General features: G+C 36.5%; 1 protein-coding gene across 1 annotated transcript; it reads left to right on the top strand.

Annotated features, from left to right (window-relative positions):
- The first annotated feature begins 227 nt into the window (after nucleotides 1-227).
- Nucleotides 228-27,210, top strand: LOC135744535 (uncharacterized). The gene is made up of 30 exons (XM_065262728.2): nucleotides 228-311; nucleotides 663-745; nucleotides 848-874; nucleotides 2,278-2,658; nucleotides 2,752-2,820; nucleotides 3,946-4,314; nucleotides 4,504-4,548; nucleotides 6,345-6,725; nucleotides 6,998-7,048; nucleotides 7,660-8,070; nucleotides 8,436-8,822; nucleotides 8,904-8,966; nucleotides 9,169-9,576; nucleotides 9,655-10,041; nucleotides 10,127-10,183; nucleotides 10,422-10,814; nucleotides 11,021-11,068; nucleotides 12,536-12,934; nucleotides 13,012-13,401; nucleotides 13,476-13,547; nucleotides 17,752-18,138; nucleotides 18,301-18,699; nucleotides 18,784-18,825; nucleotides 21,359-21,478; nucleotides 21,577-21,761; nucleotides 22,506-22,660; nucleotides 23,016-23,258; nucleotides 23,342-23,504; nucleotides 23,817-23,919; nucleotides 26,896-27,210. Exons 2-30 carry the CDS (start codon nucleotides 697-699, stop codon nucleotides 26,994-26,996), a joined length of 6,285 nt encoding a protein of 2,094 aa, XP_065118800.2. The 5' UTR covers nucleotides 228-311; nucleotides 663-696; the 3' UTR covers nucleotides 26,997-27,210.
- The last annotated feature ends 238 nt before the right edge of the window (nucleotides 27,211-27,448 follow it).

The raw sequence follows: 27,448 nt of genomic DNA, 5'->3' as shown, positions 1-27,448 counted from the left end.
CCTATTAATAAAAATGAGGTTAATAAATGAGAGTTGGTAGTACGGTGTTACTTAATGTATGGCATCTAAGGCTGTTCAAGGAAGTAAACTTATTTAATTCCAGGGATGTCAGACATATTCAGTACTGTGTGCGTGTGAAGAAAAATTCACTTGATTGTAAAGAGGTACTTCTGTTCCCGTAAAGATCCTCCCACATTATTTAACAAAAACAAAGAAACAGCTAAGACCCAAAAAAATCAGCATCACTTTATTCTGGAGAAACAGCTGAAGAGAGATCTCTGTGAGGTTGCTCTGCAGGGTCTGTATCTCAGGTAAAGTCTCGGTTATAGTTTTGTATTTGGTTATTTTGTACATGCTTTCGTTGTTTAATCTGTTTTCAAAATAAGATTATAAGATTACTTGAAGTAAGTGAAATAATGCAAATGTGCAGTGCAGGCAGTAAAAATTGTTCTGTATACATACTGGTGTGGTAAAAATGGATTATGAATTTATTGTTTTAATTATATTTATTTTTGTAATTGATTTTATTAGTAGTAATTTTTAACAACTTTATCTATTTAATTATCTATCCAGATAATTGTTTTTAATGATTATTGGTCATACGTAAAAGGTGAACAAAGTATCGAAAAAGAGAAAATAAATTTCTAACTTTCTTTGTACAGATCAATTTGAGATCTTCAAAAGAAATCTGAAACAATGAGGTTTGTAATCTCATTGTGTGTGCCGCTACTGTTGCTGGTTAACGGTGAGAAGAATCTACTGTATCACATTTAAAACAACACATTGTTGAAGGTGAAATGATTGAATGTTACTATTAAAATTAATGCTTGGATTTTATTTTTAACAGGTGAAACAACCATTGGGCAAACGTCAGGTACACTAGTTTAATCATTCTTTTTACTTTGACGTGATTTATTATTATTTGATTTGATATAATTTAAATATGATCAAATATTGTATATAAAATTGTATCTATAATTATTGCTATCAAATTGCATAAAAATAAATTTCCTACAAAGATTGTAGCTCAAATGTGTAAGCATATTTTACAGCATACCATACCTGGATGAATTCTTGAAAGGCATATATTGGGAAACTGAACAGATTAACCTGATTAAGTTTTTTACAACGTGTTAAACAGGTTTAACATCTATGTTTCTCATAGTGTGTTCTGGATGCTTTTTCTTCTTAGTCACATGATCGCACGCAAGTTTGTCATGAACCTTTTTGTGGGTTTTAGGCACGTGATTTTTTGTTTTGCTGCCGTCTTTAGGACCATTGCTATGCAAAATGCAGTCGTGTTGCCTCTACACCCACAATTAAACAAAATATTTAAGATGCATAAGATCTGGATATTTTGTTTATGAATAAAATTGCAGTGAAATAAACATAAAAGCATAATTTTCATTCTAAAAAAATGTACAAATGTGGCCGCACAAATAAATACGAATTAGTCACCTCGTAAAATATCTACAAATTGCCATGATGAGATAGTGTTGTATATGTTTCTGCAATATGGGCCAGTTTAAACAAGCGTTAGCTAGCCCGACTGGAAATGTTAACCAAAAATTATTTGGTTATGTTCAAGTTTATGAACATATTTAATTTTCTATTTTATTAAGATACAAACAGAAAATAGAGGAAATATGTAAAAAATAAAATAAAATATCAAATTTTCAGGACTAAATGTCTACTTTAGGCATTGTCAGTGTTTAGTGTGACCTCATGGCACGAAACACATCTTGAGCTTTTTGAGTAGAATGAAGTAAAAATAAATGAGGCTTTGATTTTATTTAGATTTAAGAGATCCTGTAGTTTCCTGCTATTGCTCAAGTGGAAAGGGAATTTCCCCTCAAAACTTAACATATCAGTTCACATTTGTAAATCAGTTTTAATACTACATACACATATGATCACTATAACATTGCAAAAACAACAAATCTAATTCTGGCATGGTGGCCTAAGACTTTTGCACAGTACTGTATATAAAAAAAATTTTGGTTTATGTTATAGAATTAAGGAACCTAGAGTTTGTTATGTGTTTTTGTAAATGTAGACTTGTTTCAGATATATTTTATATTTACGTATAGGTAAATATATTAATTTGGAGCACTTTTAAAAATGTCTCATTTTGATGTAGCGAGGCTTTGAACTGGGTAATGTGTTTAACTTTATTTTAATGTTTAATATTTTTCATTTTCATAGTATATTAGAGAATGAACTTTACACAGGATGTGCCATTTCACTTAATGCATCTACTTTTCAATTTTTCATCAGTTCCTTCCACCACTATTACTGACCCCTGCTACAACTATATCAATCTCAATGATCCTTGGAGAGCCATTAACGTTTCATATAATCAGTATGCATCATGTGATTATAATGTGTATGGCTGGTACAGGCTTTTCCTCAACGGACAGGATGCTCACATGCCAGAATCATGTGTTAGCAATGGCATGTGTGGATCTTATTATCCAATATGGCTCAATGGTCGTCACCCACTGATCGAAGATGGAATGGTCAGCCGGGAAGTTTGTAGTCCCACATGGAATGACTGCTGTGGTTACAGCTCTTTTAACATAAATGTCAAAGCTTGTCCTGGAAATTATTATGTTTATGAGTTTGTCAGTCAATCGTACTGTGGAACATATTGTGCAGGTAGACTCCTTTCCTCTTACACACTTTGTACATGTATTTTAGGGCGTCTTTAAAAATGATTGATGAGTAATATACGTATTTTCCTGATACCAGATGTTTTAGGTCTTAACCATTCATCAGCGCCTACAACAGTGCCACAACCACCACTACAAATCATCACAGGTAAAGTAAAATACTTTCTCTCATGCAATAAAAACTCTGAATCTTTGGATATGAATTATCCTGTTTAATGCTTGTACAGGATGTAGTACATGGGTGTCGGAAGCAAAAAAAATGTGGGTGGGTCCAAAACATTTACTGGAGTAGATGCCATTTCCTAGTATTCTGCTATCTTTTGATTAAACAATTTCATTTATAGCAAAAAAGCTTTGCATAACTTTGTGTCATGGAAGTGTATTGGCAAAAGTAGTGAAAACAAGAAATTAAGTTTAATGGAATTGATTTGAGGAAGCAGCAGCGTGGAAGTCAAGGCTGGAGCTAAAACACGGAACGGAGTTTAATTTATTATGGCATTCCTCTATTGGAATGGACTTGACTGACAGCATTTTGACAAGTGAATAGACATATGCGCTAAATTAGATAAAAAGTCAGTGGGTCCAATGTCATTGGTCTTAAAAAGTATGTGGTTCTCAGTGTTGGGGTAACGCATTACAAGTAACGCGCATTACGTAATAATATTAGTTTTCTGAAGTAACGAGAAAAGTAACGCATTACTTTATAAATGTACACGTTAATATTAAAGTAATGCAAGTTTCTTTTCAGTTTAATTAATTAATTTTAAAAAATAAAATAATGTACTGAATTAAACTGAACATATTAATGTAGAATTACGCACTCTGTGCGCCTGAGCGAGAACAGTTTGAGTCAGAAACGGAGATGGCATGCCAGGGCTTGACATTTTTGCGATCATAAAAAACACCTGCAAGGCCTGAAAGAGATCAAGCCTCAGCCAAGTAAGAAAAAGTAATGCAAAAGTTACTTAAAAGTAACGTAAGCATTACTTTCCATGAAAAGTAACTAAGTAACTCAATTAGTTACTTTTTTTGCAGAGTAACTTAATATTGTAATGCATTACTTTTAAAAGTTACTTTCCCCAACACTGGTGGTTCTTATCCGCCCATGTAAATATTATTAACTCTTTAGAGTAAGGTTGTATTTGTTAACATTAACAAATGCATTCGCTAATATAGTTTTCCAGCATTTATTAAACTGAATCTCCACTTCCGAGAAGAAGAAGGGAATTTCATGAAGCAAATGTATGATATTGAAAAACGTATTTTCCAACAGATCCCTGTGATACCTACACCATTTTGGATGAGCCATGGAGAGCCACCAGCCATAGATATGCTGCCCATTTAATGTGTGACGCTTATGTCAGCTGGTCCGGCTGGTATCGTCTCTTCATTCGTGGTCAGAGCGTTCAGATGCCAGACACGTGTGTTGATGAATTAAGCTGTGGTACTCATGCACCTCTGTGGCTGAATGGTCAACATCCAAGAGTTGAGGATGGCGTGGTCACTCGAGAAGTTTGTAATCACTGGAACAACAACTGCTGTTATTTCTCACCCAATAATATTAGAGTGAAAGCCTGCCCAGGAAATTATTATGTCTATGAGTTTGTCAGCCCAACTTTCTGCTATGGGACATATTGTGCAGGTAAATATATTGTTGTATGTCTTAATATATATTTCATTAAATACATTTATAGTCCAATCTCTCTCTCTCTCTCTCTCTCTCTCTCTCTCTCTCTCTCTCTCTCTCTCACACTGCAAATACATAAAAAAATTGCTATATAAGACATTTTTATTTTGTTCATTTGTATGAATTTTTTGTTTTGTTTTTAAGAGGACAGGAACATCACCATTCCTACCGTCAGTCCAGCCCCAACTGGTAATGTAACATTATGTCCTGTATTGATAACAAAATGGCAATGAGAAATGAAGTTGTATATACACTGCCATTTATCTTAACACATTAAGAAAGTATAGGGCAGTTTTCCAGACAAGGATTGGATTAATCCAGGACTAGGCCTTTGTTATATGAAGTAGTTTCTTACAAACATACATTACAAAAAACATTACTGGTGTGCATCTTTAGACAAAAAAACTGCAATGATTTTAATATTATGTTCAGTTAAGACAACTTAAACATGCTTTTTAGGCTCATGCTCATTTTTATTTTCAACTTGTATGCAAATTCAATGTTAATCAGTGGTTTGGGCTTACTTGCTTAAAAAAGGGGATTGGCTGAAGCAGTGTTGCCAACTCAGTGCCTGTGTTGCTTGCCAACTTAGCAAATGGGTCTAAAAGTAGCTAGATGTAGCAATAAAGTCGCTTTGTTGGCAAGCAACACAGTCACTGAGTTGGCAACACTGCTTCAGCCAATCCCCTTTTTTTAAGCAAGTACGCCCCACCCACTGATTAACATTGAATTTGCATAAAAGTTGTAAATAAAAATGAACACAAAAATTAAAACGAAAATGAAAAACATAACATGAAATGAAAACTGAGCTTTACATTTTAATTTTGTCCCTATTATTGCTTGGGCATGAATAAAAAGCCTTTAAAAAAAATGTATTTACAGATTCCTTTTCAAGCTTGCCTTTTATTTTAATATTGTCAGTCTTGACTCAAGATTATATTGAAAATGAAATGTCAAATCATAGTTTAATTTAATTTTTCAATTTGGCCGAAATGATGCTTCATCGTTAAAAATGAAAATGAAATAATTTAATATAATGTTTTAATTTTTATTTTAGCATTTCATTTTCAAATTTGGGACATATTTAGCTTTTTATTTTATAATTTAATAAATTATTTTATAATTTAATTAATTAATTTAAAAAAGTCCAAAAATACCTTCCATACGTCTGGGAAACCACCCCTGTTTATAAAATGAAATGAATTTTTACGTTTAGTACACATGCATTGATAGTTATTTGATAGTTGTAAAAAACAATTGTTTGACTACAGTAAAAAAAAAAACATGGTTACTGTCGTAAAACTGTGTTGAAACTTATAGTAATCAATACACCAAAAAAAAAAAAAAAAAAACGTAAACCACCCCTATGTTTATAAAATAAAATGAATTTTAATGTTTAGTACACATGCATTTGATAGTTACACCAAAAGTTTTTTACAAATTTGGTCCATCCGTTTATTAAAGCAACACTATGTAGTTTTTTTACGTTTAAATAATGTCTCTAAAATTATTTCAGTGATAGAACAACTTTTAACTGGACAAATTGTACTGTTGCTGCAACCTGAGCAGCCTCCTAGCTGCTACAAGCACACTCTGAAAGTGGCGGTGGAGGGTAGAAAACACAGCCCCGCCCCTTCCCCTGCCTGCAGAAGAGTGTCTGATACCAGACACTGTTGCGCTTTTCAACCACATGGGGGAGCTGTAAGTCATTTCTACATGGAAACTACATAGTGTTGCTTTAAGATATTCAGCAGAAGTTTTATCCCATCGAATGTTTATCACTAACAATACCAGACAAAAAGCGCTCTATTGTTATTTTGGTCCTGTATCAGCACTGTTGATGCCTTTTATCAAGTCAATGTCTAAAACTATTTTGAATTATAATGCGCAAATCTAAGTTTTGACACAATCAACTATAATACCAATGATTATTGGAAAATTATCCATTGGCAACATGGTTGGAATTTATCTTGTTTTTCAAACAGTCTCTCTCATCGCTGACCCCTGCTATACGTATACATCGCTTGATGACCCTTGGAGAGCCAGTGGACAAAATTACTATCAGTATATGTGTGATTCCCTTGTCAACTGGTCCGGCTGGTATCGTCTCTTTATCAACGGTCAGAGCGCTCAGATGCCAGAAACATGTGTTGACATGTTTAGCTGTGGCACTTTTGCTCCACTTTGGCTAGATGGTCCTCATCCAAGAGTCGAGGATGGTGTGGTAAGCCGACACGTCTGCGGTAACTGGAACAACGAGTGCTGCCATTTTGAATTCTATCCTATGAAAGTAAAGGCATGCCCTGGCAATTATTATGTCTATGAGTTTGTCAGTCCAACTTACTGCTATACAGCATATTGTGCAGGTAAATACATTTGCCTATTGGTTATCTAAGGCAGTGTTTCCCAATCCTGGTCCTTGAATACTCCCTTCTTGGAAGTTTTTTGATGTCTCTTTAAGACACCTGATTTAACTCATTCACTTGTTAGGAAAACATTCTGGAAGGAAGCTGATAAGGTGTTTAATAAAAAGAGATAACTTTTTGGGAGGGGCTACTTAAGAAACCAGGATTGGGAAGCACTAGTCTAAGCTATGTTTCTTTTTTAAATTAACTAGTATTAATCAAAAATGTTTCAGTTCTCAGGGACAGTAACTATACACTTGGCACACCACAGATCCCCACAACGGGTAAGTTATGAGTTGTGCCCTTTATTTGTTATGCTAATTATAGGCTGTAGACATGTAGTCATGGCGCTACTGATATAATATATAATATAACTTTAAATTTTAAGGTAAATTATTGCATTGCAACAATGATTTAATTGGTCTCAGATTCACTAATATCAAGGTGTAGCCTACACTACTGACAGTTATCTGTCATTCTTGTTACTTTAAAACATATATTTACTGTTGTAAAACCATGGTAACCACAAAATAACCGGTTTTCAAAAGCCATCGTAAAATCATGATTTTGCTGATAATAATCAATACACCAAAGAAAAACATGCTTACTACACTTTTACCACAAAAGCATGGTTAATTTTCCTAAGGATAAACAGGGCAAAATTTGGCAGTAAATTTCATAGACGTCTAACTATATTAAAGATGTTATCAAATTTATTTGGTTTATTGGCTAAAAGTAAGTTACCAATTGGAGGACTATATTGGGTCAATTCAATAAACTGTGAAATGAGGGGTATTGCTTGATTAGGTATGCATAACCCAAATATTAATGTTGACTCTGTAATCTGTAAAACACTAACCCTTACTTTTTCTCTTCAATTATGCTGTTCTCTTAGCACCTACAACTCCCATTCCTGATCCATGCTATAATTATAACACTCTTGATGACTCCTGGAGAGACATCACTCAATACCAAAACCCAAGCTATGGACAAAATGACTACCTTGTTGAATGGAGTGGCTGGTATCGAATGTTTCTGAACGGACAAAGTGCTCAGATGTCCGAGTGGTGTGTGACCTACACCTCGGGATGTGGAGGTGATACTGGACTTTATCTCAGTGGTTCTCATCCACGACTTGAAGATGGAGAGGTGACGCTTGAAGTCTTGGGAACATATATGTGGTACCCTTACATGTGTGGCCAATATAGATCCAATCCCATTCAAGTCAGAGCTTGTCCTGGAGATTATTATGTCTATAAACTCGTCAAACCTGATGTGATAATCCCTCGGCCTGCATACTGTGCAGGTATGGTTTTACTTTGACTTGTAGAAGTCTGACCCTGAACATTTTACATACATATTATGTACACTCTTAAAATTAAAGGTGACTCACAAAGCCATAGAATAACGATTTTTGGATGGTTTCATAAAAAACTTTTAACATCTCTTGCACAAAAGATTGGTTGCTGGTTTGATTCTTATAGATGGCAGGTAGCGACTGTGGTGCCCTCTTTTTTTGGACCTTTGACTGAATGGTTCTTTGAGGAACCAGAAATGTTTCTTCTATGGCATTGCTGTGAAGAACCTTTTAAACACCTTTATGTTTAAAATGTTCATTTACAATTCCATTAGATCAAGTGTCAGTATTAAAGATATTTCTCTCCATGGCAGTTGCTTTCAACAGCATCAGCAATGATCCTTGTTACAACTATGAATCTCTGGACCGTCCCTGGAGAGCCTCAAATGAAAGTGGCTTGGCAATTTGTGATGAGTCTTTCTCCTGGAATGGCTGGTACAGACTTTACAACAATGGGATGAACATTCGGATGCAAGAGAACTGTGTTAATGCATACAGCTGTAATACTCAAGTTAGTCTGTCGCTTAATGGTCCTCACCCTCAGATAGAGGATGGAGTGGTGACACGAGAGGTCTGTGGAGATGTAGGGAATGGCTGTTGTAGTTACAAGTCAACTCCCATCAGAGTCAAAGCCTGCCCAGGAGATTATTATGTCTATGAAATTGCAAAGCCACAGAGATTTTGCTCAGGATATTGTACAGGTAGTTTTTTTTATTTGTCGTTGTTTTTAAATGCATTCGAATTTTGTATCTATTTCAATGTTGTTTCAAATTATTTTTTAGATCCAAACACAGTATCCCCGACGGTTTCCCCAACTCCATCAGGTGCCTTTACAGGATCTTTGAGTAGGTTTCCACAGTAAAAACACTTAAATCAATCACACTTGGTAAAAATTGTGTGACAAATCGGCAAAACAATCAACAAATTTATTTTGTGCAGTTATAAGAATGACAAAAAAATGACATGCATTGGTGTACACAACTGTGTGCATGACCTGAAAATCTCCTACTATTGCATTACTGATTCAGGCAACTTCTTTCTCAACAGCTACAGTTAACACGGATTACGACCCCTGCCATAACTACAACGTTCTCGACAACTACTGGAGAAGCGCACTCAATATCTGGCAACTGTATGGACAGATATCTGGAAATGATGACACAATTGTTGAATGGAACGGCTGGTATCGACTCTTCCTTAATGGATCAAATGCTCAGATGCCTGAATGGTGCGCAACTTTAATGTCATGCGGAGGTTTCAGTTCTCTGTGGCTTGGCGATCCTCATCCTCTGCTAGAAGATGGAGTTGTTAGTCGTGAAGTCTACGGTACTCAAAATGACCAGTGTAGTTACTACAGATCCAACCCGATCCAAGTCAAAGCTTGTCCTGAAAATTATTACGTCTACAAGTTTGTAAAGCCAAGGCAGTCAATCCCATTGCCTGTTTACTGTGCAGGTACAAACATTTTCCTTTATATTTACTTAATATGTTTTGTGACCTCTCACTTTACTAATTCAGCATTTTTTCAATTAGTTCCTTCCAACACTGAGAATTATGACCCATGCTATCAGTATACCATTCTGAATGACCCTTGGAGAGCGACCAGCTTTTCTGATGTCAATGGAAATTGTGATTATAGTGTGAACTGGAATGGCTGGTACAGGCTTTCCGTCAATGGACAGGACGCTCACATGCCAGAGTCATGTGTTAGCAGTGGCATGTGTGGATCTAATAACCCCTTGTGGCTCAATGGTCCTCACCCACAGCTGGAAGATGGAGTGGTCAGGCGGGAAGTCTGTGGTCCCACATGGAATGATTGCTGTGGATACAAATCTGTTCCCATACAAGTCAAAGCTTGTCCAGGAAATTATTATGTTTATGAGTTTGTCAAGCCCCTGTATTGTGCAAGTTATTGTGCAGGTATACTATTTTCCCTTTTATATAATTTGGCAATTTAAATCATTGAAAAATATTGCTGATCTTATTTTTAATCCTTTGACTCCAGATGACCCAAGCTTTCACAGGACATCTACAACAACGTTGCCAACAGTTCCCATTACTGGTAAAGTATTATACTGTTTCTCTTTCCAACATTTACACCAGTCAGTGTTTGTATACCAGTCACAACACAAGTCTTTGAAGATTCTTAGTCCAGCAATTGTTTGTCATGTCAAAATGAAGAGATAGTCTTGCTACCAAATCTTCGCTAAGTCTTTAAAAGATTTAAAACTAGCTTATCGGATTTACAGTAGAGTTTTTACAAAAAGTCAGTATAACAATTATTTATCTTTCCATAACAGTTCCTTCCTCAGACCCCTGCAACAACTACAATGTGTTGGATGAGCCATGGAGAGCCACCAGCAATAACGTCAACTATTTTGATATGGCCAATGTAAGGTGTGATGCTTATATCAGCTGGTCCGGCTGGTATCGTCTTTTCATTAATGGTCAGAGCGTTCAGATGCCAGACAAGTGTATTGAAATCCTAAGCTGTGGTACTCATGCACCTCTGTGGCTGAATGGTCAACATCCAAGAGTTGAGGATGGCGTGGTGACTCGAGAAGTCTGTAATCATTGGAACAACGACTGCTGTTATTTCTCAACCAATACTATTAGAGTGAAAGCCTGCCCAGGAAATTATTATGTCTATGAGTTTGTCAGCCCAACTTTCTGCTATGGGGCATATTGTGCAGGTAAATACATTTAGAAACTCTGTGCCCTTGTTGATGTTTAATAGTATACACCATCCAGTCCTTTTAAAGGAAAGCTTGCCTAGTCAACTATTATGTCTATGCCAGCATGTTGTGCAGATAAGCAGATTTGCATGTGCATTTTGTATACTACACTTTGTATATTCGGTATCTGGGTCTGTGTTGATTAATATTTTTTATTTTTGCAGATGATAGCACCATTGAGACAACTGTCATCCCACCCACCATCCCAACAGGTAATGTAATGTGGTGTGGCTTTTTTAACTTATTTTTTGGCTAAATTAACAAATGTAGTGTATGTGTCGTGAAGAGGAAAGTAAGATTGTTTGTGTTTGCAAGATGATAGTAAAAAAAAAAAAATGCACTGTAAAGCCGGGGTCACACTACAGGATCTGGGCCAATTAGGAAATCTGATTGCAGCACACACAAAGAAGAATCTTGACAGATTTTTTTCAACCCGATCTCACGAATTTCCGTTGTATAGTCATGGAATATATTGCAAATTTATCCGTGTCATTGTCATGGATCTTTGCATTATTTTGTGGGTTTACCACAGACTTTCTTTTCCGTGTCATTGTCACGGATTGGTTACTCAACTGTTTTGTCCTATTTTCTTACCATTGTCGCTTCGGTTTAGGGTTAGATTTACATAAAATGACATCCCTACCCAAACCCAAGTCTAACCCTAATGCCAGGTGACAATGGTTTAAAAATACAAAAAATCCGAAAATATAGGATAAACCAATACTTAAAGTGACATCCTAACACAACACCAAATCTAACCCTAAATCGAAGCGACAATGGTTTGAAAAGGGGAAAAAGTTGTTGAGTAACCAATCCATGATAGTGACATGGAAAAGAAAGTCTGTGGTATGGCCACAAAAAAATGCGGAGATCCATGACAATGACACCGATAAATGAGCTAAATTTTCCGTGACTATACCACGGAACTTTGTGAGATCATGTTGATTTTTTTTCACTTAAATCTTAAACATGCCCACACTACCAGATTTGAAAGTCATGGTGCATCACACACTACAGGATAGTATTCAGATTATCACTCCAGAGCGAGCACTTCACATCACCTCACGTGAAGCAAATTTAAACGAATAGAGATTGGGACACATTTATTTTACTTACCTATGCTTAGCTTTGCTTGCTAGTACGCTAATAGATTTCAGGTAACAGATTTTTAACTCACCTGGTGTGTTTACAATCGAGGTGATTTCTCCTCAGCTTTTGTTTTTTTTAAACGTTTACGGATGCGTTATTCAGGCAGTCGTGTTGTTTCCTCTCTTCCACAAGCTGTTTCTTCGACTCCACTGTCTACCAGAACCGCACACCATCTTGTTTCACGATCGCCATTTTAAAAGATCTGACGTTAACCTCTGTCTCTTATTGGCTATTGTGAAAGTACTGATTTTATCTTACCTTACCTTAACCTCCTAAGACTTGAGCTTTGGTGTTTTTTCAGATTTCTTCCAGCTATTTGGGGTTAGGAAAAAACAATAAATATAATAACCAAATATTTTTCTTTGAACACAACGAAGTGTAATTTTCCATGTTTGTTTACAACAGGTCCCAGTTACACATAATTAATAATTATGGTGCAAACAACAAAAAATGTGATGTGCACGTATGATGCCAATCTGTAAGCTAAAAACCATAAGTCACTTTTGTTTTTTTCTTCTTCTAAAAAACAGTGACATATAGTGACCCATGCTTTAATTACAATATGCTTGATGACTATTGGAGAGACATACACCAAACACAATCCAATAACTTGGGAAATGATGACCGGCTGGTTGAGTGGAATGGCTGGTATCGACTGTATCTGAACGGACAAAGTGCTCAGATGTCTGAGGTGTGTACAACTTACACAGGATGTGGAGGTGATACTGGACTTTATCTCAGTGATTCTCATCCACGAATCGAGGATGGAGAGGTGACGCTTGAAGCCTTGGGAACTTTTATCTGGTACTTTTACATGTGCGGCGCCTACAGAACACATCCCATTCAAGTCAAAGCTTGCCCTGGAGATTATTATGTCTATAAATTTGTCAAACCTGATATGTCAATCCCTCGGCCCTCATACTGTGCAGGTACAGATGTCTGTAAAAATGACATGGTTATGTAAACATTACATCAAATTTAACTAACAAACACTTCTTTGTAACAGTTGCGTTCAACAGCATCGACAATGATCCTTGTTACAACTACGAACCTCTGGATCGTCCCTGGAGAGCCTCGAATGAAGCAGGATTGTACATTTGTGATGGGACTTTCTCCTGGAGTGGCTGGTACAGACTTTACCACAATGGAATGAACATCAGAATGGCAGAGAACTGTGTTAATTCTGGGGGCTGTAACACACAGTACAGTCTGTGGCTCAATGGCCCTCACCCTCACATTGAGGATGGAGTGGTGACCCGAGAGGTCTGTGGGAGCTCATGGGGAGAGTGCTGCTTACATACGTTTATTCCCATCAGAGTCAAAGCCTGCCCAGGAGATTACTATGTCTATGAATTGCCACAGCCACATCAAGACTACTGTTCAGGATATTGCACAGGTACGGTTAATTTGAGTATTGTAAGTGTTCGAAATACTTGAAATAGTGTTTTTAATTTTGTTCTTTGTTTGTAGATATCAACACTATATCTGAGGTAGACTCCCCTACAACTCCAACTTCAATTAATGGATCCATCACAACACTGAGTAAGTTTATGCTGGCAGAATAATTTTTGATCTTGGTTAACTCATTCCCCGCCAGGCATTTTGTTAAAGTTGCCCCCCAGAATATTTTGTGATTTACACAAAAGTTTCACAAAATGCCTCCCAGGAAGTTTTCTTCTAAAAATATATAAACATACAATTATATTAAATGAAAGAACAGAGGGGTATTGCACAAAAGTAGAATTAAGAAAGCCAGGATAACAGAAAAGGCCCAGCTTGATCTAGTTTAATCAGCCCATCCTGGCTAAGTCTGTTGCACGATTGCTAAGCCAGGATGAGAACGTGCAGCTATGTCAAGCCAGGTGTAGCTAGCTAGGATAAGTGCATGTTCACGGCATTCTTAAACAGACCACGGGATCGATCACAGAATCACTGATGCAAAAATTAATAAAACTCCATAAAAACTCATCATGAAACTGCAAACACTTAACTACTACTATGTGTATCTACAGTATTTGATGCAAAAAGTGTGCATTATCTTAAAAAAGCTATTTATTTTCTATAACAATTTATATTTGGTGGAAGTAAACAGAAATCATTGAATTATTATAAGATTTAAGTACAGGATTTGACCATATGAAGAATTGTTTAAGGAAAATATTAGGAAAAGGCAACAATAAAAAGGCCACCTGCTAAAAAACAAACATGCTGGGGTCTCTGTGATACCAAGAAGCCCTCAATATGGGATCCTTCAGTGCATAAAAGTGGATTTCAGCCCCACCCCCAAACTAAAGCTTCCAAAAATACTACATTTGCTGTGAGCTTCATGAAGTTTTCAAACAGTTTTATTCATTGACATGCCATAATACACTGAATAGTATATTCTGGATTGTGGGTGAATAACACCATGTTCAAACAAGGCTGGTTTGGACCAGAATATTGGGAAGTAAGATGGTAGGTCCCTTGAAGGGGCCAACAGGACATCTGGAAGATATATAGAGTACCTTAAAGATGGGAAAAAAAGGAATCATGTCTTCTGAAATTAATTATCTTTAATGCAGGATAATACACTAGCATGCTGCAAATAAACACTGACTATTTTAATATGGACATGAAATAAGAAAAAAATTAAGGTACAGCATAAATACCATCCTCTGACCTCTTTATGGAGCATCAATATATGAAAGATCTGTGAGGTGGACGGCACTATAATTCATATTCAAACATAAACTCTGGGATGAAATAGTAGCATCTTCAAGTGAAATAAAGGCAGAAACTATAGATTTACAAGTTTAATGAATGGGAGAGTTAAAGTCATGTAAAAAATATGCTCATATATTATTATGTAACCTATATGTTAAATACATTATTTGATTTACAATGTGTTTTTAATTATGTGTCCATGCAGCACATTTGACAGATATCTGTTTTGTGGATCATTTTAACACACTGAATTTTGATAAAGTGCATTTTGCATAATAATTCGGAAAAGCATAATTTGGATATTTTTTTAAGTAATAAAGCATCTTTTGACATTTTAATTATGTCAAATTATGTATTTAAATAGAATAACATGCACACTGTCATATAACTATTGAGATTAAAATACAATTTGTAAACTTACTAACTTTATTATTAAAAAAATAGCATGTGCATAATAATTTGGACCATCCATCACAATTTTAACATTAAAAAAGTCTTGTATATCTGGCACAGGGGTGGGTGCAGTCCACTGCATCCAATGACAACAGGGAAAGCTGTAACACAAAATAATGCCTGTTCTACTGTGACTGCCCTAATGTAACTTTATGGACCAATCTGTTCATGTTACTTGCAATCTTGTAGAAGTGATTTCTGTGCTAGACTGACATTTCTTCACCTGAGAATCTGTACCTCTCAGTCAGATATTTCTCATGCCTTAATGCTAGTCTACATATGTACTTAATTAAAACCGCCTTTCAACTTCATCTGCCATTTCTTATTTCAACAACTGTATTAATAAATATATTCATCAAACCCCTGACAGCAGTCTTCATAATAACACTAAAATAACGGTATGCATACTTAGATAAATTACAGTATATCTAGTATTTTAATGCAGGACCACAAAGTGACTAAAACACATGAATATCTAGTAGTATTGACAGCGGAACTAGCCGATTAATCTGAAATGGTATAGTCTGCTACACCATGCTGCAGATGTTTTATGAGTCTGTGGTGTTTAGCATCATTTTTTATGGAGTAGTCTGTTGGGGAATTGGTATGATGGTGATGGACAGAAATAAACTGGACAAATTAATAAGAGGGGCTGGCTCTATACATGGTATAGAGCTGGACTCTGTTCATGTTGTGGCTGAAAGAAGAATACTGTCAAAACTAAATTCAATTCTGAGCAATCCCTTTCACCCACTACATAGGATGCTGGCCGACCAGAGAAGTCCTAACCCTAACTGAGCATTTTAGAAGATCCTTTACACCTGTGGTCATTAGGCTTTATAACTTTACTTTGTAAGTGCTAGGACAATTCACTGTTGAAGTAAATTACCCTTTTTATGTGTTTATTCATTTTTTTTACATTTCTTATCTATTAATTTTGAAATCATTGATGGGCATATAATTATGTTTTTATTTTTATTTTTCTTTAATTTCTTTCTTTTCTATAATTGTAACATTAAAGCAATTTCCCCCTGGGGTTAATAAAATTCTTTGAATTGAATTAATCACTACGATTAATCTTAGCCTGGTTGTTAGCCTGCTCTGGAGCAGGCTAGCTGCAAAGAGTAAATCTCCATAGTAACTTCATCAAGATTAATTTAGCCTCCCTTCATGCAACCGAGTCAGGGCTAAATTCAGCCAGGATAACTGAAAAATCCCAGCTTAATCCCTTATCTTGCTTTTGTGCAATACCCCTCAGGTGCTCTGCTTTCAAACAAACAAACAAACAAACATAACGGGGAAAAAAGGTTTCATCCTATCTATATGTTTTTTCTGGTTATAAACTCTTAAATATAGTTTTTTTTTATTTAGCAAAAAGCTGAAATAATTGCATTTTTGTGAAGGATTTTTGTTAAAGAACAAAACATACACAGAGTTTAAAATTAGTAAATATTTTTTTCCTTCAGTTTTTTTTATTGGGTAAATTCGTCATCTAGTGGATAATCACGGTGTTACAGATTACAAAATAAATGAATCAGAAACAAATTTTGTCATGCAATTTTTTTTCTCTTAATTGATGAGATAATTCGTCAATGGCGGGGAAAGAGTTAAAGAGTCATGAAACATTACTGAAACAATAACATGTCATAAAAAATCCAGATAATTTGCTCACCCCCATTCAATCCCAGATGTTTATGTCTTTTTTTGTTCAGTCGAGAAAATTTTACTTTTTTTTTGAGAAAAACTTTCCAGGATTTTCTCCATATAGTAGTTTACAGTTTCAGTGCAGTTTAAAATTGCAAAGTTTCAATGTAGCTTCAAAGGGCTCTAAACGACCCCAAAAATGTTTTGATCCAAATAATGGGATGGGAGGACAACCACTGTAACCGAAACAGAATGGGAATGATATGCATGTGTACAACTGGATTTATTGCAATCTGCCAATAGTTTTAGTAGGTAGGCCAATGTTCGAATTGAGGGGTCTGGGCCTTACCCCCTATAAAGCACAAAAATATAAATTTGGGTGTTCCCCTGGTTCTGGTTAAACTTAAAATTCTACATGAATTCAAAATTCTTGTGCTGCGCTGACACAAAGTGATACTTTCCATTATTTATCCAAAGTTTACAATAAACCAAACAAAAAGATTTCTGTCTGAAATATTTGTAAACTCTCAGGTGCGCCTCATGCTGTTTTCTGGATTAGTTGACAGATTGTTAGATTTAGGATTGGGTTAGGGGCTTTTAAAAAAAATATTCTTAAACTATTATTTTACACTAATTTGAGGGGTAAAAATGTTTAGGGTTTGAGTTAAAGGTAATTTGGGGTTTCTTTGATTAAAATTTAGATCCAAGACCAACAAAAAATGTTGATCCAGGATCCCATCTTGTGAAAACACAGTGACCCTATAATGACGGGACAGGGGCTTAGCTAGGGGACCCCTATAATCTTTGACATAATTCAAACTCTGAAGCCAATGATGTTCTAACAATGGCTGTTAAACTCCATAGTTCAAATAAATAAAGCTGTTAACAAGTGTCTGAAATACAAAAAAAGTTTTATTTTCTTTTTTATCAATTTCCAATGACACAGATTACGATCCGTGCTATAACTACAACATTCTAGACGACTATTGGAGAAGTGCACTTATGTATTCAAATGGAAATGCATCTGGACACGATGACACACGTGTTGAATGGGACGGCTGGTATCGACTCTTTCTTGATGGATCCGATGCTAAGTTACCTGAGTGGTGTGCAGGATACATGTCATGTGGAGGTTTCAGTTCTCTGTGGCTTGGTGGTCCTCACCCTCAGCTAGAAGATGGAGTTGTTACCCGTGAAGTTTTTGGCAGTCGGTATGAACAGTGTGGTTACTACAGATCCAACCCGATCCAAGTCAAAGCTTGTCCTGAAAATTATTATGTCTACAAACTCAGAAAGCCAAATCTATCAATACCTGTCCCTTCATATTGTGCAGGTACACTTTTGCTTTCGCAATCTTGATATACTGTAACTATTCACAGATATAAAATATGATGTCTGATACTAAATGTTAATAATTTTTTCAAATTCTGCTTTCTTTGGAGGTTTCAATTGTCAATTTTTTAAATAAGCATCTTTTATATCTTTCCTATAACAGTTTCTATCTCGAATCCGAGCATTGACCCCTGCTACAACTACACAGGTCTGGATGAGCCTTGGAGAGCCACCAACAATCCTTATTATAATAATTACTTTGGTGTAATGTGTGATTATAATGTGAACTGGAATGGATGGTACAGACTTTTCATCAATGGCCAGAATACTCAGATGCCAGAGTCATGTGTAAATTATGGCATGTGTGGCACTTATTACCCACTTTGGCTCAATGGTGCTCACCCTCAGGTGGAAGATGGAGTGGTCACCCGACAAGTGTGTGGTTCCTCACCATATGACTGCTGTGCTTACAACTCTTATCCCATACAGGTCAAAGCGTGTCCAGGAAATTACTATGTTTATCAGTTTGTCAGTCCGCTGAGTTGCTCAGCATATTGTGCAGGTTTGTACATTTTACTGATGTTCATTCTGATCAACGTTTTACTTTTTTGATATTGATTTTATGTAAAATGTTTTCTTATCTCAGAAGCAACAACAACAACAGCAGCACCAACAACAACAACAACAAGTAAATTGACTTTTTTTCATTTAAAAATGTAGAGCAGGAAACGTAGCATAATCGTAGGGTGGTGGAGCATGCTTAAACAGAGAATCGGAATTATTATTTCCTAAAATTTTTTTTAGGTTAATATTCACATATAAAGATAATACACCATACTGTATATATATATATATATATATATATATATATATATATATATATATATATATATATATATACACCATTAACAGCTTTGTTGTTTAAGCAAAGTTTTAAGAGACTGAGAAATAATTATATATGATCACTATACAATTGTAAAAACAACAAATCTAATGCTAGCATGGTGGCCTAAGACTTTTGCACAGTACTGTACAGTATATATTCAAATTTAAGTTTAAACAAATTTGAAAAATAAAAAAATGGCCAATATATGTATAAAAATATACATTTTTATTCAAACTTATATATTTTGCCAGGAAAATATATTTTTAGCTGTATGGTTTTAACAAATAGAAATGAATTTGTTGCCCCTGAAATACATTTTGAAATATATTCTCATATATAAAAGGTTAAAACTAGATATATTTTCAAATATTATTTAATATATATTTAATTAAATATTAAATAAGATATATTTAATTAAACTTTACTTTGTACAAAATGTGTATAAAGTATCAATATAAAATGTATACGTTCGTATAAAATATAAAATTATAAGTATGTTTTTGCAGTTGAAAATTTATTTAATTTTAACCTTATGTTTACAGGTTTGTAACATACAACGTTGTCGTCTAAAACTAGCTGAAAATAAAAGCTTTAAAATATATATTTATTTTTAAAATACATTTCAAAATCTACAAAAAAATGGCAAAAAATATATTGGTAAAATTTTTTTTTATATATATATTCTTTTATATTTAGCATACAGCAGGGAAAATAAGTATTTCACACATCAGCATTTTTATCGGTAAGCGGATTTCTAAGTGGGCTATTGACACCAAATTTCCACCAGATGTAGCCATCAAGCCAAATATTGAATTCACACAAAGAAATCAGAACATTTAAGTATACAAGTTGAGTCATAATAAATAAAGTGAAATGAAAGGGAATAAGTATTGAACACACTTTATTTAATACTTTGTAGAAAAGCCTTTGTTGGTGATTACAACTTTTAGACACCTCTTTTATTATGGAGAGACCAGTCGTCTGCATTGCCCAGGAGTGTTTCTGGCCCATTCTTCCACACAAATGGTCTTTAAATCTCTTTTCATTTTCAGCTTTCTGGTAGATGGCAACAGATTTTTATCCAGAATGTCCTGGTACATTTCTCCATTCAGTCTGCCTTCAATAATATGAAGTCTGCCAGTACCCCTTGCTGAAAAGCAGCCCCAAACCATGATGCTTCCACCCCCAAACTTAACTGTTGATATGGTGTTCTTTGGGTCTTGGGCAGTGCATTTCTTCTCCAAACATGGTGTGTAGAATGGCTGCCAAAAAGTTCAATTTTGCTTTCATCTGACCATACTATAGTCTCCCAATAATCCACAGGCTTCTCCAAATGCTCTTTCGCAAACTTTAATTGAGCCTCAACATGCTTTTTGTTCAGCAATGGAGTCTTGGGTGGTGAGCGTGCATGGATGCCATGGCGGTTTAGTGCAATGCTTATAGTTTTCTTATGCAAGGTCTTCCTGAAGTTCTGCTGATGCAAGGTCTTCCTGAAGTTCTGCCCGAGTGGTTTTTGGCTCTTGAGAACTCTCCTGTTTATTCTTTGGACTCCTCGGACAAGGGCCTTATTTGGAGCACCTGATCGTGGCTGGTTTATGGTGAAGTGATGCTCTTTGCAATTCCAGATAATGGCCCCCACAGTGCTCACAGGAACCTTTAGCATTCTGGAAATGTGCCTATAACGTTCCCCCATTCAATGATAAGATTACGAAGATCTTAAGGGAGTTCTTTGCTTTTACCCATCATGAAGTCTTTCTGGAAATGCACCTATAACCATTCCCACAAAATGCTTTTCAACGATAAGATTACAAAGATCTTGAGAGAGTTCTTTGCTTTTCTCCATCACAAAGTCTTTCCTGTGTGCCTCCTGGGTAATGAGAAGAGTTTATAGGCCATCAATTAAGACTAAAGCAGCTGATATCAATTGGTACTGATAGGGGGCAGGGTTTCTCTCTTAATACTGACAGATTTCAGGTGATCTCCTTGCTTTCTATGCCAATATGCACCTTGTTATCTTCATGTGTTCAATACTTATTCCCTGTGTAATTTCACTTTATTTATTATGACTCCAATTGTATACTTAAATGTTCTGATTTCATTGTATGAATTCAATATTTGGCTTGATGGCTACATCTGAAGGAATTTTTGTGTCAATAGCCCACTTAGAAATCCCCTTACTGATAAAAATGCTGATGTGCCAAATACTTATTTTTTGCCCCAAGGAATTTTTATTTTGTAAATAGCATATTTTATTAAATAAATCCCTATCACATGTTGATCTGAGGGAGTGACCCCCCATTGCACCCAAATTCTGACTCATTTTCTGTTGTTTTAGCTGTGAGAGATCCCTGCTTTGAACTTAACTGTACTGAGGATGAGTGGTGTGGAGAACAGAATGGTGTTTACGGCTGTTTCTGTAACGAAGATCGCCCCACATCTGACCCTGGCAATTTCGGTTTGTTTTACTCCATTATAAACTTATAACAAACATGCAATGAGTTAATTGTTTCTATTTAATCGATGTCGAAAATCTGTTTGTGTTTTACTCCTCAGATGTCTATGAGACGTGTGAAAGCAGCTCTGGGTTCGTGTCTTTGTCTCGCTGTCAGCTCTTTGAAGCTGGTTTTACTTCTGATCTCTTACACTTGAATGATCCCAACTGTAAAGGAACTGTCCAGAATGGCAGAGTGGAGTTCAGTTTTGATAACAATGATCACATCTGTGGTACAAGTCTTGTGGTAAGATTCACCAAGTACACTAAGTATTTCCTAATGTTGACAAAAGACTATTACGAAAATGAACGCGTTTCATTAACCTATGCGACTTCTTCCTCTTGCGATTGTGATTAGTCGTTCCAAACATCACGTCGACTAATGTACTGTAGGTTTACTATTGCTGCGTCCAAAACCACCTACTTCAAAAAGCAGTAGGCAAGGCAAGTAGTATGTCCGATTTATAGTATTCCAAAATGTCCCCATAGACATACTCCTTCCGGTTAGATTTTGAAGTGTGCATATAACGGACACTTCACTATCCCATAATGCCCCGGGAGAGGAGTTATCCAACGAAGTAGAAGAGACATGCAGCTGTTTTCGCGCTGGAATGACATGACGTGATGACGACGTATGTCACGTTATGTATGAACATGGCGGATATAGTATGTCCGAATCTCATTCACTACCAGAATTCATACTATACAGTACCTACTGTTTTAACGTTCAGTAAGTAGGTACTTCATCTCATTAAGTACGTAGGTACTGTACAGTATGTGATTTCGGACGCAGCCTATTACTTCCACCACACAAGGCATTATTATTAACCAAAGGAGACATAAGACGCAAAGTAAATTTGCTTTAAATGATAATAGAAACGCAGCTAGTGTCAGTCAGGCATTCCCTGGGAATCAAACCCAGGATTCGGGTATGGCTAGTGTTATTCTCAACCAATACAAAAAGCAAAGCAAAAATATCTCTGCTCCACAGGCCAATGGTACTCACTTCATCTATGAGAATTTTATCACGGGACAGCCAGGCCCATCTGAAGGTGTCATCAGCAGAGAGAGAGGTCTGAAGCTGTCTTTCAGCTGTATCTACCACCAAACGCAAACAGTCTCAATGGACATCAACCCTCTGGAGAGGTAGTGCTCACTTAATTTAACTCTTTCCCTGCCATTGACAAGTAATTTCATTAATTAAGAGAAACATTTGCATGAAAAAAAAAACATGTTCCTGATGAGTTTTTATGTCTATTTGTAATACTGCGAATATCCACTAGACTGTGCACTTACCCAATTTATAAAAAACCTGATACAAAAAGTTATTTATTAATTTTACACTCTGTGTATGTTTTGATAATCATTGTGAATCTGATCTCTAACAAAATTAGTTCACAAAAATGCAATTATTCCAGCTTTTTGCTCAAAATAAAAAAATGACTACATTGGTTTATTTAACATTTATTTAACTCGTCTTTATTATGAAACATTTTTACAGCCGAATACACAGAACATTTCAAGGTGAAGGGACGTATCAGGTCAGGATGGTTCCTTATCTGGACGCTGAATTCTCAGTTCCCTTCAATGGAAGTGTGGGTGTGCTGGTGAATGAGGAGGTTTTTGTTGAAGTTGGTGTTTATGGAGTTGACAGGGATCAGTTTGCCTCTGTGATTGATGGATGTTGGGCTACACCTGTGAACGATCCTCTGTCATCTCTCCGCTGGGATCTCATCACTGAAGAGTAAGACAATGATTTGTGTCTTGTACATAAAAGGTCATCATTTCTATGATATGTTTTGATATGTTGGTTATCAATATTCTCAGGTGTCCCAATCCACATGACAACACAGTGAAGGTTCTGCAGAACGGCGTCTCTACATCCAGCCGTTTCTCCTTCAGGATGTTCGTCTTTACTGCAGACTCCAATAAGGTTTACCTGCACTGTAAAGTTCACCTTTGCCTCCGGACCAACAATGACTGCTCAGCTGTAAGTTCACAAATCTTCCTACCGTTTAATTCATTAAATGTTTTTGTTCATAACATCCCTTATGATGGTTAAGACTAGGAGAATACATTCATTAGTATTTTAAATTTTCTAACAGTTGGTGGCATTGTTCTTAATCTTTATAAGGGCACAGGTTTTTCCCATTTTTACCCAATGCTTGGTTGAAAATAACCCTGCATTTTTTTTTGAGTGTAGGGACTGTCATTACAGACTTCAGGAAGTATTTTTTATTTTACAACATTGCATGTATAGTTAATGTAAGCTCACCTTAAGTTTATTCATTTCAATCTTTAGCACTGTTACCCTGGACATCACATGAGAGAGCAAAGATCTGTTGACTTCCATGACACGTCTTCTATATCTATGGGTCCACTGGTCTGGTCTGAAGGGAACTCGGGTAAACATTCATTTCATATTTGCATATTTGGCTTTAATCCAAGGCAACATAAAGTGCTTTCAAGGTTTACAGTAGGCTCCCCGGAAACAAATCAATGGCTGCGTCCAAACCGCCTACTTCCATACTACATTTACATTTTGTCATTTAGCAGACGCTTTTGTCCTAAGCGACTTACAAGTGAGGTAAACAATAGAAGCAATTATGGCAACACAAGAACAGCAATACATAAGTGGACTGGAAATAGTCTCATCAAGTCCAACACAATATACATAGCCAAGGGTATGTTAGTAATTTTTTTTTTATATAGATAAAGAGGAAGGTAAATATAGAACGAGATAAAGAGAAGGGTAACTAAAGAAAGATGGTAAATCTGTAATTAAGAAGTGAGGTAATGGCGGAAGAGATGGGTTTGAAGCCGAGTCTTAAAGACAGCTACAGTGTCAGCAGATTGTGTCACGACCAGCAGATCATTCCACAGTTGTGGAACAGTTCCTGAGAAGGTACGCGTTAGTGTTTTCTTCATTTTTTAAGATGGTACCACAAGCCGTCGCTCGGTGGCAGAGCGCAGTGATCGAGAGGGTACATAAGGCTCTATAAGCAAGCGAAGGTAAGGGGGTGCTGACCCAGTGGTGGTTTTAAAGGCCAGGAGCAGAGCCTTAAATTTGATGCGAGCTGCTATAGGAAGCCAGTGTAACTTGACAAAGAGAGGAGTGACGTGCGCCCTCTTTGGCTCATTGAAGACCACTCTTGCCGCTGCATTCTGAATCATCTGTAGGGGTTTGGTCATGCAGGCTGGAAGTCCTGTCAGTAGTGCATTGCAGTAGTCCAGCCTGGACAGGACAAGAGCTTGGACCAGGACCTGCATAGCATGCTCATCTATGAAAGGTCTTATTATCCTAATATTGTAGAGGATGAATCTACAAGAGCGAGCAGTGCTGGCAACATGCTCCGTGAAGCTAAGCCGATCATCGATGACCACTCCCAGGTTTTTGGTCTTCTTGGAAGACGTGATGGTTGAGGAACCTAGCTGAATGGAAAAGTTGTGCTGAATCTTTGGTTCAGATGATATGACAAGCAGTTCTGTCTTCGCAAGGTTAAGCTGGAGATGGTGATCCTTCATCCAGAGTGAGATGTCCCTCAGGCATGCCGAGATGCAGGCAGAAACCGTGGGATCATCAGGGTGGAACAACAAGTGGAGTTGAGTGTCGTCTGCATAGCAGTGGTAGGAAAAGCCATGTTTTCGAAGGACAGAGCTCAGGGATGTCATGTATATCGAAAAGAGCAGCGGTCCAAGCACAGAGCCTTGAGGCACCCCGGTATCAAGACGTTGGGGTTCGGAGACATCACCTCTCCAGGATACCCGAAATGACCTATCTGAGAGGTACGACAGGAGGATGCGGTGATTGACCGTGTCAAAAGCTGCAAATAGATCCAGTAAGATCAGCACAGATTAATTGGACGCTGCCCTTGCCTGCCTTAGGGCCTCAATGACTGAGAGCAGCGCAGTCTCAGTGGAGTGACCACTTTTGAATCCAGACTGATTGCTATCCAGGAGGTTATTTTACATAGTAGGTGAAATGCAGTAGGCCAGGCGAGATTAATATTTCCAAATTCATAATATTCTAAAAACAGTAGGCAAAAAGATCCTGTTCATCCTTTGCTATCTCGTGAACCCCCGGGAGAGGAGATATCCAATGAAGAAGACGACGGAGGGGAGTAGTCCAAAAGCGGTGACGCAGCTCTATTCAAATGCAAATACATATATTAAACAGCTGTCCCTTGTGGTTAAATTGCGCTAGTTTAACGTCTTTCTAGTTAACGACTAACTTGTTGTTATGACGCCGTATGTCATGTGATGTATTAATTAACATGGCAAATGTAGTAGGTCCGAATTCATTCATACTATCCATTTTTATACTATATAGAACGTACCGTTTTAATGGTCAATGAGTACATACTTCATCTAATTCAATACCTACTGTTACAGTATGTGATTTTGGACGCAGCCCATGACTTTTGGACCACTAATGCAATGCTCTACTTATTGAGCTGCAGAAACTCTTAATTCATCTTCAGTGCTGGGCAAGCTACTTGGAAAATGTAGTGAGCTAAGCTACCAGTTACTTCACATTAAAGAAGCTTCACTACACTGAAGCTACCCCCTTGGGAAATGTAGCAAGCTAAGCTACATCAATAGTAGCTTGCTACATCCAAGCTTTTTTATTTTTAACCAGTTTTATTATGTAATTATTTATTCAGTTTCAATTTATCATGTTGGTAATTATAAGCAATACAAGCATAATGTAGGCCTAGGTACTTCACATTTTGGGGCTGTTTGCTGGACTTATCCTACTCCCAGAATAAAATGCATGTTTGAGCTGCCTTTATTTAAAAACACCTGGCCCTGACATATCTTAACACAAGGGTCTCCAACGTGGGCCCACAGGCAGCAGGTAGCCTGCACAGAGTCTGTGAGGAGCCCGCCAAAGCACATTCTATTAATAGTTTCAATTGTAATATTTATTACATGTTTTTATATTAGCTTGGCTTGGTGACATAACCCAGTCAGAGGTAGAGCACGAGTCTTCACAGAATGCGAGTGGTAATGTTTTGTATGAATGAAGGCTGCACAACTCGAAAATACGGAACAAACGATGTCCTGTGTTGATTCAAATGACGCGCTTATTCTCAAATTCAGGACGACTTCAGAAATGTTTGGAAAATTGTAGCTTGTGTGGAAGCTACCTCACTACTTGGTCAAAAAAAAGAGCTTAGCTACTGAAAAGCTATTTGATTTAGAAAGCAGCTAAGCTACCGCCGAGCTACTGAAAAATGTAGTTAAACTACTAGCTTCGCTACTTGTAGTGAAGCAACTGCACAGCACTGTTCATCTTTTACTTTATGTAATATTTTACTTTTTATTTTGTAAAGAAATATTTATCATGGACTAAACCATATTCTGTTCCCTGATCACAGATATTGTGGCCCCAGAACTGAGAAGATCTCAGGCCTCAGGTCTGTGCGGCTCAATGATGTTACTGCTTCTTTTGTTGCTGAATGCCTTCATCCTCTTCTAGAAGAATCTGACAGATTTAGAAAATGTGTGTACGCATTTGATTATGCTCATATTTTGTCTGTTGTCTTTTTAATGATTTTCAAAGAGACCTTAATGATAATGTTAAAGGGTGATAACTGGATACTGTATGATTGCATTTGATTATTATTGATGATTATTGTTTTTAAATTTCTTTTCAAAGTCAGTGTAAAAATAAATAGTTTCCTGGTATTATGTATACTTGCAATGTCATCTTTATTTTTTTGGGGTGAAGGAGCAGGACTGATCTGCAATAGTTAATACTTACATTAATAGTTACTGTACCAATGATGACAATATTATTTGATCAATATATACTATATGCACTTTATATTTACATGACAAAATTAAATAGAAGAAACATGTACAGTTTATAATCTTGTAGAGACTTTCGGGGACATTACTTTAAAGGTCCCGTTCTTTTTGTGTTTTTGA

Source organism: Paramisgurnus dabryanus, chromosome 1 (assembly GCF_030506205.2).
Source record: "Paramisgurnus dabryanus chromosome 1, PD_genome_1.1, whole genome shotgun sequence".
NCBI lineage: Eukaryota > Metazoa > Chordata > Actinopteri > Cypriniformes > Cobitidae > Paramisgurnus > Paramisgurnus dabryanus.
This window is presented reverse-complemented; position numbering and strand designations above follow the sequence as displayed.